Raw genomic sequence first — 21,364 nt, 5'->3', positions numbered from 1 at the left:
AGAGTAGGGGGGAGATGAAGGGATAAGAGGTAATTTATGCGTTACAAAAATAGGATAAGAAGGAGAGAAAACATTTGGGAGAAGGAAAGGCCACACAGAAATGAGTTATGTCCATCTTTGGAATACAGGGGTTTAGAAGGGGGAAAACATAAGGATAAAGAAAAATTTATCTGCAAAACCATTAAAAATGTTTTTTAATGTTTATATGTTTGTCCCTTAGTTGATGTCTGTATATGTTTCCGTATATTTATATTTTGATTTCCTGAAAATGCTGACACTTAAGGTCATAGTTCATCTTTCTGAAAATCATCTTCAAGCGATGCCTCATACACAGAAGTTGTCAGTCACCATTAGTCCCATACCACAAAAGGTAAAATGCTCAATCTCGTTTAAGTACAGCAGTGTAACTGCTCTTCTTTTGCCCTTAATGCTAATTTTCCTTTCTCTCCTACCTGGTAGTACTGGCAGTGGAGTTGAATTGTCTGCAGATTGCTAAGCGGTGTGACTCAACAAAGAGAATTATTCTTCTTATCTCCTATTTCAAACAAGGATTGCTCTTCTGAGGCATTGTTCCCAAGCGCATGTCGTGGTGGTGTATATCTGATTGATGCTTATCAATCCTCTAACACTGAAAGGCCACTGTTTTAATTTATCTCTAAGTATCTTTTTAAAAATCACCATAAAGGTGAGTTGACCATATATAACATTTCATTAATCTTAGATGCATAAATTTAGCTTTCTACAGCACAGAAGTCATTGGAAGTTGTTTGATGATCCATTTGGGAAGAAATAACATTCCTTTTTACTTCTTCATTGAACATATACAATTATATATGATTAATTTGTTAAACCTTCAGTGGAACTGAATTTCTGGTAATCTTAAAACCTATTTTAAAATCAATAAAAATGTCCCCAACTAATCATTATTTATTCATTGATTTCCACAGAAGTAATCCAGAATAGCATGTCACTTACTATTATTTTGATCAGGAAACCCATTTTAAAAAATAATAAATTGAAAATATTGGAATTCAGGGTTTTTTCTTGATTTTCCTCTTCCACATTTTATTGCAAATTGTTTTAAAAAATCTAGGTCTCTCCTGATGATGTAATGCTCTTTGTTAAAAGATAATCAGCCATAAGAGAAGAAACATTGTTTTAGGGAGGAAACTGAAATGGCAGGAAATAAAAAGAAACCAAACAAATAAGACTAGAAGAAAGTAAGAGGCAAATCTATGAAGTGAAAGACTGCAGAAAACAGTATCTATTTTTTTTTCCAGCTTCTGCAACATTTACTCATATTGAAAAGTACATACTCCTAGAAGTAGCATCTTTGAGTCCCATGGGACAGTAAAGTGAATGAGAGTTACTCATTTTAGCCACCATGTGTGTTTGGCGAGGCAACTGTAGGAAATACACGAGTGGCTCTAAACCAGAATAGCTGCATTGCTTTGAACAACTTGAAAGACTCAGTGGACAAAAATCAGCAGAACATCAACAATAATGAATTTTAACAGTGCAATTCTGGACCACCAAAAACCAAAGTAGTTTAGAAGAATGTCTCTAATATCCAGGTATACAACCATAATTTACAAAATCTACCAAAGTGGTACCGCATAAAATCCATGTGAAATACAGCAACGTGAGGAATCGCAAATGTTTTGCTGGCTTATGGTCAGTTTGTCCACCAGGAATTATTTGCTTCACCACCTCCCGTGGGATTGAGGTGAGACTGAACAATCTGTATTTCCCTAGATCCTCCTTGTACGTTCAGATAGTGGCTCAGTATTCTTCTGGTGTCACCTGCCCCTGCTCCCGCCTTTTGTACATTTTTTATATTTGAGTTTAGTCAAGAGCAGCTTGTTCATCCATGCAGGCTTCCTGCCACTCCTGTTTGACTTCCTGCTGTCAGGATGGACCATTCTTAAGATTTTAGGTAGGGATCCTTGAAAAGCAAACAACTCTCCTGGACTTATCTCCAGTACTATATCCCATGGTCAAAGTCTGCTCTTATTAAGTCCAGGGTTGTGATGATGCTATTTTTTCCTGATTTTACTGTCTCATGGTGTATTGGGTTTGCATGGCAAGATTTTGGTAGCAGGGGGGCTACAGGGGTGGCTTCTGCTAGAAGCTTCCCCCATGTCCAATAGAGCCAATGCCAGCTGGCTCCAAGACAGACCCACTGCTGGCTAAGGCCGAGCACATCAGTGACAGTGGTAGTGCCTCTGGGATAACAGAGTTAAGGAGGGGGGAAAACAACCAGGAGCAATTGCAGCCAGAGAGAGGAGTGAGAATACATGAGAGGAACAACTCTGCAGACACCAAGGTCACTGAAGAAGGAGGGGGAGGAGGTGCTCCAGGCACCAGAGCAGACATTCCCCTGCAGCCCATGGAGAAGACCATGGTGAGGCAGGCTGTCCCCCTGCAGCCCATGGAGGTCCATGGTGGAGCAGATATCCACCTCAGCCCATGGAGGACCCCATGTGAGAGCAGGTGGAGACACCTGAAGGAGGCTGTGACCTCGTGGGTCCCCGTGGGAGCAGGGGAGGATTGTGAGGAGTCCTCAACTGACCACAATCCCTGTTCCCCGTCCCCCTGTGCTGCTGGGGGGGAGGAGGGAGAGAAATTGGAAGTGATGTTGAGCCCAGGAAGAGGGAGGGGTCAGGGGAAGGTGATTTTAAGATTTGGTTTTATTTCTCATTATCCTATTCTCATTCAATCGGTAATAATTTTTCCTGCGTTGAGTCTGTTTTGCCCGTGATGGTAATTGGTGAGTGATCTCTCCCTGTCCTTATCTCAACCCACAAGCCTTTTGTTCTATTTTCTCTCCCCTGTGCAGCTAAGGAGGGGAGTGACAGAGCAGCTTTGGGGGGCACCTGGCCTCCAGTCAGGGTCAACCCACCACACATGGTCACTGCAGCTAACTTCTTTCCCATTTCTAAGTACCAGATCCAGAAGAGCATCTCTCCTTGTCAGCTCCTTGATCACCTTTGCAAGGAAGTTATCAATGTACTCAGGAAACTTACATCATTGTAAGGGTAGCAAAATTTGACCTTTAAAGACACTGGGTCACACTGTGGTCCATCCAGATATATCCAGGCAAGCTCTGAGATGGAAAACAGTGCTCTGAATGTCTTCCTGGTGAATATCACCAGCTATACTACTACTACTACTTTCTGGACAGTGAAACTCCGGAAGCATATAGGCTAAGCAGGGCAAACGAGATAATCAACACAAGGAAAATACATCTTTTGCTAGGAATGGAACACTGTAAGTTGTTTTCCTGGGAAGCAAGGAAGGGAGGAATGAAAGCAGCTGGGTCTTTGGTTGTGGTTCCCTCCTGAAGCTCCTCTCAACATGGCACAGCTGTGTGCTATGCTATGCACAGGATGGTGCTGGTAAGGACAATCTGTCCATTACTATTTTAATTTAATCCTAAACACTGGTATGTTTCAGCATATTGTCACTATTAATATGTAGCAATGTTGTCCATATTTAATATGCCATTTAAGTTAATTGTCTGCATACTTTTCCTGTAAATGACTTTCCTAAACAGTCTGTGCTACAGTATTCCATGTTGCAGTCAGGATCAATGCTGTCAAGAATCTCTGTCAGGAATGAAGGAGAATCTAGAAGCAGATACCAGATTAAAGCTTCTGAAATTGAAAACAAGGAGTGGGGGGGCTTTTGCATTTACTCTTTACTGCTGGGAATTTCTAAAGTACCTGTAAGTGTAGCACCTGACCAGTGACATTAGAATGCAAGGGACTAAAGTTTCATGCAGAAGATAAAAGTTTCTGAGGTCAGGCAGAGAAGAGAGCATAATTGAGAGTTATCAAGGAAATCATAAGGCGTATCATATAAAACTGGTAGAGTCAGTACTTGAGCCTTGCTGAATTATCATGTGCATACAAATGAAGAAAGAATAAATCTTCGCAGCCGCTGCACCAGGATTAGAGGTTGGAAGAGTTCATTGCTCCTAAAAGCATTTGTATTAATTACTGCAATATACTATAAAAGCCAGAAGAGGCATGAGCTGTGGACTTCTACTAATTTCTTTAAGTAATGTATTCTGAAACATTAAACAATAAAGAATATGATGTTCTTTCCAGATACTACAGTAATTGTCTGTATGACACCTTCGGTTGACTAGGTACCACAGGGTAGTATATTATACACAGTTCTAAGATGGAACTAATCATGGCCTTCAGGAATTACAAGAGTACAATTATTCCTTGAAGAAAATGGTATATATGGCAAAAGGCTCGGGTATCTTTTGTGAATAAGAATGTTAAAATAATTAAAGCAGAGATTTACTTGTGCATAAAAAACTGTTAAAAACACACATTCAGGAATTTTACAAAGAGTATTTTAATACTGCCAGAGTTCTCAAGGACTTTTTCCTTCTGGTCACAATGCTGGAGCATTAGCTGTAAAAGTTCTTTGTTTCTGATAGCATTTGTGTAGTTTACCAGTTTGTGTAGCCTTTTCCAATAGGATTGTAGGCATTTTTGGAATAGAATAGAATAGAATAGGCATTTTTAAAGCATTCATTTGTAGTCCTGATTGTAACATCAGACCTTTAAAATAGCCCTGCTATATTATTTAGTATTATTTATATAGCAATATAGATATGCATAGCACTCTCCAGGCATAAGAATACTCCTAAAATGTAGCAGTAATTTTCAGGCACTACTTCAGGACCTCAATATAGCAAGTTCTGGACATCAGGTCAATTATATTTTCAATCTCCACTTCCTTTTACTGAAGTAGTATTAGCTAAAGGCAAGGTGGACCTGCTCTAATGCTGAAGGATACTGTAGAGAAAGCAAGGGTCAATTTTCTTTTAGAGAGTGGAAGATGATAGTTTTTGACAGGTACCGTCAATTTCAGCTTTTTGCAATAAAATGGGAAGTGTGTGCAGCATTTTACATCTAAATAGATTACCCAACACAGACACACACACGCACTTGTCAAAGCTAATGGCGTTCTTTCTGCTGAGCCTGATAAATTCCAGTCCTAAATCTAAACAAGAATAAATCTTGGCCAAATGTTGACATTTCACCCTCCTTCTGGGGCTACCTCTCCAGGGGAGAGAGAAATTTCTCTTCTCCAGCATCCCGAGCTGTAACAATTAGTGCTATCAGCCCTGCAGAACTCGCTGTCCTCACAACAGAGCAATCTTGCTCCTAACGAAACATTTTCTGTGAAGTACACAAAACTAAACGTGATACTACAGCATTCATTCATATTAATGTTGTGTGGGTTTGCTCAAATATTTTGCTTGCCATAAGCATGTTTCAAGTATTTTAAAAGTCGAGCGGAGCATTACTTGTTGTCCCGTTTAAGGTTTTCTGTTCACAACTAATTGTACAACAAGCTGGAATACTCAGCCAGAAAAACCTTGGTAAAGTAAAATGCATCTTTAAAAATTCAATTTTTTAATTTGTCATCATGGTATAAAAACACTATGTGCAGTGCTAATTATAGATATGCTTCTAGGTATATTTACCATCCCTTGTCATTGCCCTAAAATACGGGGAGATGTTCCCAATGATCAATTACACGTATCTGCTCTGTAGTTTATTCAGCTGTGTGTCTTACCTACTTAGCCAAAACATCCAGGGGAAAAAAACTATGTACGTGAACCCTTGAGCATCGTACTCAGCTGTAGGGCTAAGTATTTTAGCTAGCGGCAAAGGAGAAAGCAGTTCTGCAGCAGTCAAGGCCTTCTGATACCATTTGCTGGCTCCTGGGAAAAACAGAGTGGGCTGTAGGAAAGCTAGCCTGTCCTGGCTGTCTTTCTCAAAAGTCTCCTACAGTTTGATGCTTTTCTTCAGGCTTTAGGCTTCTAGTCTCCTTGGATTAAATAAAAATCTTAGCTTTTAATGAAAAGTGTCTGTGGTTGTGGAAAAAACTTAAAAATGCAAAACCTTGAAATCCATAAACCAACAGTGAAATAATGAAGAATGAACAGGTGTTTTCAGGGAAGGAAAGATAAGGGACATTACATTGTTTTAAATACTTTTTTTTTTTTAAGTACTATTTCATAGAAGAGAATTTTATCCCTTCTGACACTCCCAAAGAAAGGATGAGGTGGCTGACTGAGATTCTGAGTATCCTTTATAAAGTGAGAAAGGATCTCTCATATCTCTCATTTTTTTTATAGTTCATGGTGCTGCTGAGTGGGAAATAAAGGTTCAATATAGAATGTTCCTCTACAGAAGTTATTTTGTTTTATTGTTGTAATTTAATGAAAAACACAGGTAAGGGAGAAATTATGGTGATTCTTAATATTTCACATGTGCACTGAAAGATTTTCTCAAAGCAAAAGATCATTTTCTATCTTTCTATCTCCCACAAAAATAAAAAAAAAATATTGTTAATAGCTGGAGGCAACAGAGCTTTACTGACAAAAAAGCTGTATTTTGACAGATGAATTTTCTCACTCTTTCTCCCGTTTTCTCCCGTCCCACTGGCAGGGAGGGAGGGAACCACCCGCTGTGTGGGTGCTTGCCTGCTAGCAAGGGCCAATGCACCACAGCATTGGGCACAGGTAGGGATGTAAGACAGCTGTAAACATAAACCATCAGATAGAATAGGCAGCCAGTATTTGGTGGGTCTAGAAAAATATAAATACTGAGTTAAAATTCTTATGGAGGATTTGGCAAAAGTTGAGATTTGGTGAGGGGTTGCATGTTTCAGGAGGCTGAATACATTGACATTCTGATACTTAGGAAGCATGGACTTTTTAGCATCTATTTAACATCTACAATGCAAAATAAAATAGGGCCGGAGGCTGAGCCTTTGTCCTAAATCCAGCTGGCACAAACTTGCTCATATGTATGCTGCCTAAGACTGGCCTCCACTAGACTAGGAGGAGCCTAAGTGCCTAGGAGGAGCCTAGTGGAGGCAATACGCATGTCCCTACTACAAAGCACTTAAGCTCCAAGTGTCCTGAGAGCCCCAGGTGGTACTGCTGTGACCCTAAAACTTTATTATTATTTTGGGGGATATCTCAGCTCAGTGTGTCTGAAACAATATGAAGGGTGTGTTGCAGCCCTTCAAAAGCTGTAGCATGTTGTTTCATGTTTAGTAGCATGAAAGCGAAGGGCAGATGAATGATGTACTGTGGAGTATGACACAGGTACATTGGGTATGTTTGAGATGCAGAGATTGCTGGGACACCACTGGAGGGATGTTTAGGGTGGAGGAAACTACATCTGGTGCAGTCAAATCTATACTGACTTTCTGGAGGTCGTGTCTGGCATGAACCATCCTCAGAGCCAGGCCTGAATGTTGTCCTGCAGAGTTAGTTTGGATTGTTCAAAATACAGCTAAGAAATAAACTATCATTGAAGTGATGTAAGTGATTGAGCTTCTAGTGCTTGGGTTCATTTTACATGCCTCTTTTTTGAGCTATACAGATGTAAACAACTTAGATTCTACACTTACTGTTTGCAGGCAAAACGATCTAAATTTCAACAGGAAGCAGATACTAGATTTGAATTTTACAGAACAATGTGGGATTGAAGATACAGCAGCAGTGGCTGCATTAATTATAATCAGTTTTCATAATTAAGTTTGGGTTATTAAGACATCAGTCTGCATGGGTTAAGAAGAATCCAGATGTCCAGTTGGATTTTTACCAAATAGCTGGATTTTTACCTGTAGGCACAGCAGATATCCCACAAATTTTTGCAGTCCTCAGACATGACTTTACTATAATTTTGTGCTGCGTCTAGTCTCTCTACACCTCATGTATTTACCCCACAGTCCTACATAAGGGACTCAGCTTGATGCTTACTTTCATTTTCCAGCACCTTGTACATAAAAAAAAATATATATATTTGTGAAGAGGAGGGGCAACCTGGGTTAAGAGATCTTCCCCAGTGCCTGCCTTTAGCTGTGCCTGGCAGCTCACAAGAAGCAGGACAGCAAGCCTCGAGCCTTCTGGCCTACCTGAACACTTTCTTGGACAACTTAAGGGATGACTGAGATTGTCAAGTGCCGTGCATTTGATTTCTGGTAAGGGCCCACTCGCTGTCCAGGACAAAATGTATGTGTTCTCTGCAGAGACCAGAGTAAGTCCACACAACTGCTCCAAGGCTGTGAGGCCCTTTGCTCTTTTAGCAATTCCTGAAGACATCTGGCAGAGGAGACATTCTTTTCCAAACCAACCTGGAACACCCTTAAACAAGAAACCTGCCTATGTTGGCTATTGGCCATATCAAGGGTTGCCTTGGAGCTATGACCCAGCAATGTCCTCCTGGGCAGTTTCCAAACCAAGACAGAGGCTGTGCGAGCAAGCACTCAGATCAATGGCTCAGGCAACTAATAGGCAACTGGCATCCACCCCCTCCCTCCAACTGAGCCAGCTCCTTAAAAAATGTCCCAGAGACCAGTTCTTCCCCTAAGAAACCAAAAAGATAGACCACTGCCAATCTGGGTTGGCTTCTGCATATGTCTCAATGCATGCCGCATCATTATCTCAAAAGAGGTTGGGATCAGAGAGATCAGGGTTTGGCAGAAGGTAAGGAGAGGGCCTCTGGGTGGCTTCTGCTACCTGTCTCCAAGAACTGACTATACTAGACCCTCCCACAGCGTTACTGTGTGTTCATAGACCAGGCTAGACTCATCATGGCCCAAAAGCAAGACAGTTCTGGGAGAGGTGCAAGGCACTATTCACCAGCTCATCCCTTTGCACCGGGCAGCCATTGCACTCCAAAGTCTGTGCAGAACGAGTCGTGTACAAATGAAGACCATCCCTGCTGCAGAGCGTGTTAGGAGGGATGGTGGGAGGGAGAGACCATTGGTGCTGCCGTCATCGGGCAGCCCTAGGAGATACGTGCTGCCGGATGTGGCAGCTCTGGGAAGTGTACTGCTGGTGATGGGGTCCCATACAGCACGAACACCAAGCAGCCTGTGGCTCTCCATGTGGCATTTTATCTTGCCACTTTCCCAGCATGTGTGGGGTGTTCTGTAAGACCTAGACAATCTGGACAGTCAGGAAACCTGGCCACAAAAGCATCCCTTCAGCAATGTGGTTTTAGTGCAGCTGAGGACAAAAAGGGACAGGATCTGCAGGTGTGGAGCTGCATTTCCCTAGCTCTGCTGCATAAAGCCTGAGTAGCTGTCCTGGTTTCAGCTGAGAGAGAGTTAGTTTTCTTCATAGTAGCTAGTATGGGGCTATGGATTTGTGTTGGAAGCAGTGTTGATAATATAGAGATGTTTTTGTTACATGGACCTATTGTTGTTGAGCAGTGCTTACACAGAGCCAAGGCCTTTTCTGCTCCTCACACCGCCCTGCCAGCGGGATGGCTGGGGGTGCACAAGGAGTTGGGAGGGGACACAGCCGGGACAGGTGACCCAAACTGACCAAATGGATATTCCATACCATATGATGTCATGCTCACTTTATAAGGCACTTGGGGAAGAGGAAGTGGGGGACATTTGGAGTGATGGCATTTGTCTTCCCAAGTCACTGTTACGTGTGACGGAACCCTGCTTTCCTGGAGATGGCTGAACACCTGCCTGCCCATGGGAAGTGGTGAATGAATTCCTTGTCTTGTTTTGCTTGTGCACAGCTTTTGCTTTACCTATTAAACTGTCCTTATCTCAACCCACAAGTTCTCTCAATTTCACTCTTCCAATTCTCTCCCCTATCCGGACAGGGGGGAGTGAGTGAGCAGCTGCATGGTGCTCAGCTGCCGGCTGGGGTAAAACCATGACAGTAGCATTACTAGTTCTCTTTTTCTTGGGTTAGGAGCTGCCAAACATCTTTACTTTGCTAGTGGTATTAAGAAAGTTGCTGGTTTTCCCCTGCCTTGCAGATGCCACAGTACCAAATCCCATAGATACAATACCAGTGGTCAGATGTGTTCACTGAAGGGATCTGCATTTTTGCTGAAGAGAATCGTGTATTTGTCCTCTATTCATGAGGTAGAAGTAGGAAAGTCAAAATAAAAAAAGTTTTCTGGTTGAGCAGAATTGAAAGGCACAATTGGAGTTGTGCAGGACCATTGCCTTAGGATTTATCTGAGGGTTAGTTTTTAGTTTCACTTTCATCTTTCTTTGTACATTCCTGCAAATTAGAAACTAGCAAACTCCTTAGAGTTGTTCTGCTCCATCATAGGCAAGTTTGAAGTGCTGGGATAAAAAATTGTCAGAAATACGGCTTTCAGACAGAGCTCACTGTGCTTATGCTGAAGCAGTCTATTCCAAGACCGCACAAAGTGTCATTGACTGTTTTATTAGTATAGAAAAGCTTTGCTGTCACCTCGTGACTCCAGTCTGCCTGGGTGCTGTGGTTGAGATGATCAAACTGAGCTTCAGCATGACCATGAACTCTGGATGACTCAGAAACCAGCGTGTGGATTTGTGTGTATTACAGCTGAGAGTCCAGGCAGGGGCAGGTCTTACAGGGAATTGAAACCAATTTGTAAGAACTGAAAGTTTTGTGTCTTTCCCTAGCTTTAGCTGCAATAATCCTTTCTGACAAGGCAAGGTACTCCTGAAGCAATGTCTGGGGCCGGAGGATGGAGGGAAGGCAGCAGGTACAGGATGGCTGCTGCCTCCAGTACCCCATTTTCCTCTCAGGGCTACCTCAGGGATCACAACAGTACAAGAGAGGAGGCTGAAAACCCTCAGAAGCTGACAACATCTGAAGAGGAGCAAAGGGGCCAAGCATCAGTCTACCAACAACAGCAAGAGCAGTAGTAAGTAGCAAAGGAGCCTGGCTGAGATGGTGCGTGTAGCTGTGTGCCTGTTCTCCACCTTACTCGAGGTGTGAACCTTCGAAGGCAGAAATACTTTATAGAGAGCCTGTGAATGGGTCTGGGCACACAAGCAGCTTGTCCTTGTGCTCTCAGAGCCACCTGCAGTCAGCCTGAAGCCTACCTATGAAAGACAATTCCTTCATGGGACCTGAGTTGTTCTGGCAGGCTTCGTGATGGCATAGCTTACACCTCATGTGATAACGGCGGCCGGTTCTGTACGTTTGATATTGCTGTATGTAGTGTCGGTTTCTTGGCATCTTTTTTCAAAGTGAAATTTCAAATCTGATTCTAGCTCCCCGTTTTCTGTCTCCTAATATTACATCCTGGAAAGTCTAAAAATACTTCCTTTGGCTTAAGAGATGGATATAGGCTGCGTTCCAGCACTGATCTGAATGCAGTCCAGGACACAGAATAGCTTCCAACAACTTCATGCTGACAAAAGTAAAGTGAAAGCTTCAGCCCTCAATTTTATTTTAGGTTTTATTGAGATCTATGTTCAGTCCATCTCTGGTTTTCCAGTGACAATTCTTAGATAGCTTGTATAAGCCCTAATTTGCAGATATAATACAGAAAAGAAACTGACAGTAGTACGCGTGTATTTTATGCACATGTGCTTAATACATATATGCTTAGCTGACCAAAGCGAATTGTTTACAGTCTTTTTCCCCAAATGTGCTTTTTCTGAGCTGTTAGTTACGGTGCATGTAATGCTATTATTATTATTATTATGTGCTGAGTTTGCTTAGCTTGCTTCCCCCTGCTCTGCCTTTCAAAGTGAAGCTGACAGAAACTGAGGGCTGTTTCAGTTTCCTTTCCCTTCTTTCTGGACGAAGAAGGTGGAGCTGTGCTGGGAAAGAGGTGGCAGGCTGCTGATCGCAAGCAGCAGTCGGCAGCTTTCCATTGTAACCCATGAATGCCTGCCTACTAGGTAGTAATGATACAGGGACTCTTAAGAGCTGGGTACCTTTGAAATCCATCAGCGCTTTAATGGCTGACTTTCAGGAGAGCAACCAACCATTCCTGAGTTACAGTTTATGTTTATTTTCTGCCACTTCCAAATATGAAAGACCTTCTGTCTTGCCTGCCCTCACACTGGCATATATCCACAGTAGAGTGAGAGCAGCCCTAGTTAGCTAACGCATTTGTGCTATGTGCATTTTTTTGCTGGGTTTTTTTTTTTTTTGGGGGGGGGTGGGGAGGGGAGGCGGGGATAGTGGGAGTTTTCCCATTGGTATAACTGTCTTTGCCCAGATTTGGTCTGGGATAAACCCCCCTGGTATAGGTTAGGTAAATAATCAGTTTGTTAGCCTGAGCTCCCTCCAGAATTTAAGGCTACAGCAAATATATTCACAGTGTGGTGGGTTGACCCTGGCAGGAGGCCAGGTGCCCCCCCAAGCCGCTTTGTCACTGCCCTCCTCAGCTGGGCAGGGGAGAGAAAATATAACGAAAGGCTCCTGGGTCGAGATAAGGACAGGGAGAGATCACTCACCAGTTACCATCTGGCAAAACAGACTTGACTCAGGAAAATTTAATTTATTACCAATCGAATGAGAATAGGATAATGAGAAATAAAACCAGATTTTAAAACACCTTCGCCTCACACCACCCTTCTTCCCAGGCTCAACATCACTCCCGAATTCTCTCCCTCCTCCCCCCCAGCGGCACAGGGGGATGGGGAATGGGGGTTGTGGTCAGTTCATCACACATTGTCTCTGCCGCTCCTTCCTCCTCAGGGGAGGACTCACACTCTGCCCCTGCTCCAGCCTGGGGTCCCTCCCACAGCGCACAGACCTTCAGGACCAGATTGCTCCAGTGTGCGTCCCCCACAGGGCCACAGGTCCTGCCAGGAGGCTGCTCCAGCGCGGGCTTCCCATGGGGTCACAGCCTCTTTTGGGTGTCTCCACCTGCTCTGGTGTGGGGTCCTCCATGGGCTGCAGGGGAATCTCTGCTCTGGCACCTGGAGCACCTCCTGCCCCTCCTTCTGCACTGACCTTGGTGTCTGCAGAGTTGTTCCTCTCACGTATTCTCACTCCTCTCTCTGGCTGCAATTGCTCCTGGTTGTTTTCCCCTCTCCTTAACTGTTATCCCAGAGGCACTACCACTGTCACTGATGTGCTCGGCCTTGGCCAGCAGCGGGTCCATCTTGGAGCCAGCTGGCATTGGCTCTATCTGACATGGGGGAAGCTTCTAGCAGCTGCTCACAGAAGCCACCCCTGTAGCCCCCCCAGCTACCAAAACCTTGCCACGCAAACCCAATACAGTGGAGTGTACAAATTAAGTCTGCATTAGTATGTAGTCAATGAGGAGGAGGGACAAGGGAAAGGCAGGTTCAAACAGAAACCATGTAATATGAGTGGGAAACAAATACTCCAACAAAGAAGTGAACAGGACTGGGGGTTTGCTCCTGTCCCTCAAGGAGGGGATGCCAGCAGTCAGTTTGAATGGGATGAAGCCGTTTAAACTGTGATTTCCTTAACTAACCCAGATTAAAGTAGTAGATAGTATCCGAAATACTGAAGCAGACAAGGGGAGATCTTTATTCTTTAAACAAAAAATCACTATTTCATTCCTTGTTATTATCTTTGTTTTGTTATCTCAAGTTATGTTTTAAGAAAGATCTCAGATTAAAATATCATTTCAGCAGTGATAAAGCTGACTCAACTTTTTAGCCATCAGTCCTTTTGAACGTGATCTTTCAAACTCAAATACTAGGACACCCTCAGAATAGTCCAGGTTTTCAGGCTCTGAGATAACCAGGGGTTGAACAGAGCAGTCAGAGAACTGAAGTCATAGGATGTCAGTAGAAGAAAGAATGCACAGACTAGCATTAACCTAGAAGGCTTTCTGGAATATGTGTAGCAGAGGGAACATGCGGGGCCCAAGTAGGATACCTCTGTGCCAAGGAGTGGCTCTGTTCCAACCTCTGTGCTGCTTGCTATTTTCTGGAAACAGCCAGAATATGGTTTTGCTGCCAGCAAAGCAGGAGTCGGAGTCTCTGTTGAAGCCTCTGTGTACGCGCGTGAGTTACTTCCACACAAACTCTCAGTCTTGGGCTGTGCTTCAGAGGAGTTGGGAGTGGGAAGACAGCAGCATCTTAGGGTGGGATCAGATGACCTTTCACGTAGACTGGACACATGAAATACATGTGGGACGTGGCATGTTGTAGCCTCATCCACTAGTTGATATTCTAACTGGACTCTCGGAAAAAAGCACAAGGTGGGCAACTGATATTAGAGGGTAATTTTTCTCTTGCTTTGGAAAAGTCCTTATATGGTACGTCAAGGATGAGAAGTGATAATAAAATGGTCCTAATTAAGCAAAATACTTGTTCAAATGCAAAATTGAAATGAAACTTTGTACATCCCCCTCCAGTTCTGTATAGGATGTGGTTTCAGGCTATGGAGGAAAAATCACCAGGATGACAAGTGCTTGAAACTGCTTATAATAATAAGCTTGTATTTAAGTTACTTCACTTTGTCTGCTAAGTGCCATGAAATTAACTTGTAGAAAGTGAATTCCCAAATTGCCCCTGTTCATATCTATTCAGAAACAAAAGTCTGTACAGAAGAAAAGATGGAGGAAAGTGGGGAAATTGGAGGCTGAACTATAGCTAGTGCCTGAAAAAGAAAATGCTGCCCCCATTCAGCAGTCTGTCCTTGGCACCTTTAAAGCTGGCAAGAATAATACTGGTTCTTGTAAAATCCATTAAAAAAAACAAATTCAAAATAATAAAATCTGAAGATATATTGTCGCACAGCTGGCAACAGTCCCTCATCATTTTGTGTGAAAGGAGAGCAGAGTTACTAGGGCTTTTAACTCGCAAAATAGTATTCTTTGACTGCAGGAGCCAAATCCATCAGGGCTTTCTTTCCTTCCTTTTCCAGTCCTCATCCTGAATTAAAAAAAAATAAATAAATCTATAGTGTTATAAGACCTCTCAATCTTTTGCTGATAGACTATACTTAGTTCTGAAAATTTTATTTTCTTTCATGATCTGAAATTTCTTTTTGAAAACACTGAATTAGTCTATGAAACTGGAGACAGATGCTTAGCAAAATGCTTGTTTTGCCCACTGCCCTGCCACTGGTGGGAGTGCTAGAAAGGTAATTTGAATTATGGATGATTTGTTTAGAGTTGAGCTCTGCATTTGCTGCACAGGAGAAATCTCCCAACTCTCTATCTTTCAGGCTGATGGACTAACCTTTACAGCCCAGTGGGGCGATTCAGAGATACCTAGCTTCAATGTGATCAGTAGCCATCCTTATCTCCAGCCAAGCATTTGGTGGCTGAGTCCATATAAGAAGATAACTATGCAGTAAGATTTCTGTTGGTCTGGATGATGGGGGTTGCTGCGTTCCTCATAATGTGGGAGGGGAAGGAAGTCCTTTTAACTGCTGTATTAGAAGGCTTTTTCAGAAGAGCAGAGTTTGTACAAGCCCTGGCACGTTCCCTTGATGCACAGCTTGATGAGGAGCTGCGGTGAGACAATGAATAAGGAACATACGGGAGGATATTGTGTTTGGGCAGGGGCAATAAAAGAACAACAAATACTGTGGTGCAGAGGCAGAGGAGGAGGAAATATATTGTTGAAAAGAAAGTGGGGGAAGCAGAGATGAACATGCCGCTAGCTTAGGTCTTAATCTTCATGTGATACAGCATCTGACCTGCTCAGCTCTCCAGGCATGCTGGCAAGTGTGACTCGCAACATACGGGCGCCTCTGCGGGGGGTAGCTCGGCTCAGTGCTGGTGTTGCCAATCCCAAGGCCTGGCCTGCCCAAGTATGGATGCTCCCTGCTCCTCACGGCTAGTGATTACCAGGTGCTCCAGCTGGCTCTGGCACACTCGCTGCATCCCTGGCACTGTGCTGAGGTGACTGAGCTGCTTTGGGACCTGGGGACAGCAGAAACACGGCCGCATCTGATTTCATAGACTTTGCTGGGTCTGATGTTAGTCTGCCACACTGCCACAGCGAACTCTCTCCCGTTGGTGTAGTCTGCCCACGAGTGTATGCTGACTAATGGCACGTTAGCGTTTTCAGGGAAGAGAGAAAGCTGTGCTGCGAACCGAGTTTGGGCTGAGAGCTATCCCTTGGCTCCCTGGTTTGATCCATCACTGTGACAATTTCCTTGGAGCTTTAGACGGCGGTTGAGATCGTCTTCTAGCACCGATGTGTTTGCTGCACCAAATGGGTGCTGGCTGAAACACCCGCTGTTCTTTCCACCGTATTGTGTGCTGAGCCCAAACCACGCTGCTGAATCTGAGCCCCATCTTAACTCTGGGAAATTCAGTTCTGAGTTTCAGTTTTACTCCTTGGACTAAATTTGAACTTCAGGAATTTCTCTACAAGCTTGTGGGTACCAAAGAACTGAGATTTCGTGCCAACAGCAGAACTGCAGGTCTGTTGTTTTACTGCTTGTTTCTGACTCATACCTTATCTGCTGCTGTGTTCCTTCTTGCTCTTTCCCCATGCAAGTTCACTTCTGCAGGGTTTAACTCTTTGTTTTATCCTGAGACCTCACCATGGCCGTTTTAGTGAAAGCTTTAGCTAACCAGAGGGACCAGATACAGAAGTGAGTTACTCTGGCTTATTAAGCTTCCAGACATCAGCTGAACTGTGGTAATTAAGTGCACTCCTAGCCTGTGGCAAACACAGGACAAAATCCGTGAACGTAGACTTTTGATGATAAACATTTTCTGCTAATGCAGTTTATTTTCTGTCTCTTGTGTTAAGAGTGCACACACAGCAAGATGAATCAGTGTATGATGTTAAGCCCCAGTAATTCACTCTGAGCTGTAAACTGGTGAGATGCTGCCGGTGATAAAGATGGAAAGCCAGAGCCCCAAGCCTGCACACAAGGTTCGTACACCCTCCCCGAGCCCTGCTTATGGCACCGCCAGGGCACAGAGCATATCGCTCGACTGAGGACTAGAACCGTGGCTGTTGGTTATCGTTAGCGTCTGGCCGTGTGTGTGTTGCGAAATAGGGATACCCACAGGACAGTTGTCTGCTTGCTGGGATTTGGCATCTTGTAGCCTTCTGATTTGGCAACTTCCGTGGTGCTTAGCAGCATATGGCTGCTCCATCAGGCGTGGGAGCCTTGGTGAAAATACTTTGTGGTGATGTGGACTTGACTGCTCTTAAAGCAATTCCTGATGATTGAATGCAAAGTACAGCTTAGCGTATCTTTGAAGGAGATTCAACAATTGTCTTTGGCAGTTTGGTCCCTTTTCTCTTTTAAATTCAGTCTTAACATATTATTTAATGCAATATTTCACCTATATCTTCCCTTGAGTCCTTTCTCCAGACAGAACCTGCCCAGGTCTTTTCCTCAAGTTTTAGTTATTTGTGTTGCTCTCACTACATTCTCCGTGGTTTCTGTCTCTTACAGAGAGCACATTGCCCAGCAGAGCGAAATATTTAGCTTTCAGCTTTGTGGCATTCATGTACCGATGCACCCGCAGTATAAAACACAGTGGAACTGGAAATAGTTTATAACAGCCATTACTTTTGTAACTCTTTAAACTATTTCACACTTCATTTGGAAGGCTCCCCAGTGGTAGGTGGCTGGAGCAAGCTTGAGGAAAAACTGAAGGGCACAGCTCTGCAAAAAACATCAATGGTGAACGGCAGTTCTCATGTGTTTATTCAATTCTAGAAATAAACTGTTTTATACAAATCAAAAAGAAAGTAGAACAAAGCTTTCTATGGTCTGTACCCTGAAAGCATTGAAAGCGTTACCCTCCAGCAGTGCTAGTTAGATAGGCAGTTACACACAGGCTTAAGAATTTAAGATTGCAGACATGGTGTTCTCTGTGTTGCTGATCATTCAAACTGTAAACTATCTTTGCAGATTTTCTATGACTGTATTACATGTTTCTCCTGACTGAAAGATTTCTATATCTATCTATTTATGTATATTGTTAGATGGGTATTTGTATTCCCACTACTGTGGTATTCGATGTCTGTCGTTTGAAAAATCGTATGAGGTTGCTTTTTGTTTTTATTTCAATACAAATACATTCTCTTATTGGGTTTTAACTTTCTTACTCTCGTTAATGTCTGTTCAGTCTGTGTAATTAGTCAATACATTCCCATTTTCTATGGAGAAAATAAACCAAAAAAGGTCTTATCAAGATTAATATGATCTATAAAGGTAGAAGATGATTTGTTTCTCATTTTTGAAGAGCTATGATCTGGATAAGATGTTCTTCCCCCCCCCTCCTTCAGTGAGTTCTGTATTTTTATTTATAAACAACCCTACCTCAAAGATAGGCTTAAGTCATATAACAGTAAGAATCATTATTAGGCCTGAAAAGTTAAATTCTTCAGCATATTTTCTGATTGTGCATTTTTAAGCACTTTGTATATTGGTATAAAGTACAAAAAGTCTGCACATCACTGATAGCTTCAAATCTTCACATTTCCTTAATTGCTACCCAGGTAAGTAGGATAATTTGCTCCAGACTTATGGCTACTGTGGCAACTCAGAAACTGACTGGAATATTAAATTGACAGGCTGTAGCGGGTTTTATAGGCTTTACTGGATCAGAGGTTTTGTGTGAACAAAGAAATGACATGCAATATCCTGCAAACTGGCTAAAACACAAGGTGAAAGCTGATGGTGGGGTTTTGCATTAACTTTCTTTCCTTGAAAAAAAGAAATCTCAAGAAAATGAGAGATGTTAGGTGTGGATTTTAATTTTAGCATTAGAACTGGTAGGGCAGATGGAGTCTCTCAGGCAACAGCTCATCTGGCTCCTCTCGTGCTGTAGGCTTGAAAAGCAAGGACCAGTTTATACCCAGCTTTTCACCCACCCCACAAGTTTACCATGGGTTCACTCTTCCTCCCCCCGATCCCAGTACCCAAAGCTACACTCTTACATGTCTATTTTTCCAGAGACCCAGGTGAACACCATACAATTAGATAAACTCAATAATGCTCTTTTTTTTTTTTTTTTAAACTTGGACTAAAACAAAGCATGCAGTTCCTGTTCTTCCTTTCCCTCCCCCACTGTAGACTTGAAATCCTCATTTTATTTTAATTTTTCCTTTATTTCAATAACATGGAAACCAAACTGACCTTTAAGTAAGCACTCTTTTAACCACAATGAATCTTAACGTTGCTCTTTGGAAGACAGAGCAGAGATTTCCCTGATGGTAAGTGTAATGTCACCTCTACCCCTTTCATAAACTGATTGCTATATTTCATGTGCCGTCCTTCAGAGCTCCTGGATAATGACCATGGTCAGATATCAGAAGAGTGGCCCCCAGCTGGCCTGCTGGACTCAAAGCCTTCCAGCCAAAAAGCAAAAGCAGATAAAGGAAGTGATTCATAGCATAAGGGCTGGATTTGATATCGTGATTTCTCATACATGTGCAGATCCGCAGAGGTTCCCTGCTTTCTTTATAATTTGATTCCTAATTTAAAAAAAAAAACAGAACCAAACAAAACCTGAACTCATCAAAGTACATCTAATGATATAAAAACTCTTCTGCCCTCTAGTGCTGTGAAGCAGTGGGATGTCTGAGCCGCACTGATGGTTTTTTTGGGGGAAAAATACGTAGTCTTGCAACTTACAATTCCAGCCATTTTTTTAACTGAAAAAGGGAGGGGAGTGTAAAAGGTACTTAATAATTTTTATGAGTGAACTTGAGAGAAATATGATTTTAATACCTGAAACAGCCAAGAAGAACTACTAAAAAAATTCTTGAAACGGATAAACTGTACAGCACCTTGTCAAAGGCAGTTTGGGATAAATTGTAAATGCTGCTACTCAGTCAAATAAAGAAAAATCTGAAAACCCATCGGTGTTGGGGAATGTTGTGCTATAAGCAAGATGAATTGTCAAAACTTCTTCTAAGCAGCTGTTGCAGTTGTGCCCTGAATGTTGGAGGGTCTGGGATTCGGTGGAGAGGTGAAGAACAGTCTCACGGGCACCAGAGTAAGCTGGCTTGAAGGGAAAGGATCATATTAAATGGCACCATTAAAGCTCACAGCTCTATCTTTACTAGTTTAATCTCATAAATTAATCCACATCCTCCTAGAATAGGTCTTCAAAGAGAAAGAGGTAATTGGATATAAATACTTTCCTTCTCAAACCTTGAATTACAGTGATAATAAAGCAGGCAGCTTTTTGCACTTTGATCTCTTTGCATTATTTTCATTCCCCTTTTTAGCCTTAGTCTCAGGCCTCATTCTCTCATTACTTTTTCACAGCCAACTGTGCTGTCTCTGCTTCCTAACTTGTCCTGTAGCCACCCCCTGTGGCCCTTTCTTCTTTTAAGAGGCTCAGTCTTTGCCCCTCATTATTCTTTGTTTTCTGCTCTTCTCCTTGGGCCTTCCCTGCGATGAAGTCAGATGAAATATTTGTGCCCATGTGTGCAGATAAAACCCTGCTGAGTGCTGCAGAGAGATGTGAGCTTACTCTGATATGTGGAGCCAACTACTACTTAGTGCATTTCTGGTAAACCTGCACCCCGGTGGCTTAACTTCTGCTGAGCGGGAGCAGCGTAAACTCATGCCCAGACAATACACCGTGTAGATAAAATCCTTTGTTTTCTCCAAGTGGAACTGACATGTTTTCATCACTCTTTTGATCACCTCAAGTCTCTAATACACTCTCAACCCTGTCCTGCTTCTTTGCTGTCATGTTAGATTGATAGCTCCTTGAGACAGCAACCACATTTTGAATTAAGTCTAGCAAAACAGGGCCTTTGTCCTGATTCACTGAGTGGCACCTTAGGCATGACAGCAAGATAAATATGCCCAAGGAATTCCTGGTGCCTGACAAATGCAAGGCTGACAAGGAAACTGAAGCTCGGGCTGAGAGCAAGTCACAAACTGTACAATGTTGCATGCTCCTTGGACAACTCTTGGGTAGGCTGCCTAAATCCACAAGGCACTTGGTGCCTTCGAGGTATGGGGTGGGACTGCCAGCACTAGTGCTCTTCCCAGTAGACAATGGTCTTCCACTGTGCTTGAGCAAGCTTGGAAGTAGTTGTCTACCACATGGAACATTTTGATTCAAGGAAGTGATTTGAAATGGCTGAGACTTTAGGTCAGCAGTCTAGAGCGAGACTTGTATAAGAAAAGTGAAGACTATGCTAAAAAATTCTGAAAATGTTATCCTTGGTATTTGTAGCCAACTCCAAATATAACAAGTATTTCTAGACTATTTTCCAAAAATTCCTGAAGACCTGAATCAAAATAAATACCAGTGTTGATATGAAGTTATTTGCTACTACAGCAGAAAACTGACCTTGCTGATGAAGGAACCCCCTTCTAGTCCTGGTTTTCTGTAGACAGAAAAAATAAGAGAATGTTTTCTTTCATTTTAGTGTTCGCCCATATGTCTTGATAACTCCAAACGAAACCAGAAGAAACCAGTTGCAGCAAAGTAAGTCGAGTTGTCTAATATGGCAATACATTATTTCTACTTGAATAAGTTTAGGGGTTTGTGTACTTTATCGCCCTTGCAACTTTTATCCTCATTTTTACAATGCTTTTATATGTGCAGCTGTGACAGTAAAGTCAGTGCTATGAGGATTCTCCATCATCGTGTAGGCTTTTCTTAAGATTAACTTC

General features: G+C 42.7%; 1 protein-coding gene across 2 annotated transcripts in view; it reads left to right on the top strand.

The window, feature by feature from the left end:
• The first annotated feature begins 10,480 nt into the window (after positions 1 to 10,480).
• The window catches only part of EPSTI1 (epithelial stromal interaction 1), a 51,309-nt gene continuing 40,425 nt past the window's right edge, over positions 10,481 to 21,364 (top strand). For both annotated transcript variants that reach the window (XM_054839572.1, XM_054839564.1), the window contains exons 1-2: positions 10,481 to 10,718; positions 21,118 to 21,176. In XM_054839572.1, the coding sequence (XP_054695547.1) occupies positions 10,522 to 10,718; positions 21,118 to 21,176 (256 nt within the window). In that variant the 5' untranslated portion in view covers positions 10,481 to 10,521. The remainder of the gene's footprint in view (positions 10,719 to 21,117; positions 21,177 to 21,364) is intronic.

The sequence above is a fragment of the Grus americana genome, chromosome 1 (genome assembly GCF_028858705.1).
Source record: "Grus americana isolate bGruAme1 chromosome 1, bGruAme1.mat, whole genome shotgun sequence".
NCBI classification, from domain to species: domain Eukaryota; kingdom Metazoa; phylum Chordata; class Aves; order Gruiformes; family Gruidae; genus Grus; species Grus americana.
This window is presented reverse-complemented; position numbering and strand designations above follow the sequence as displayed.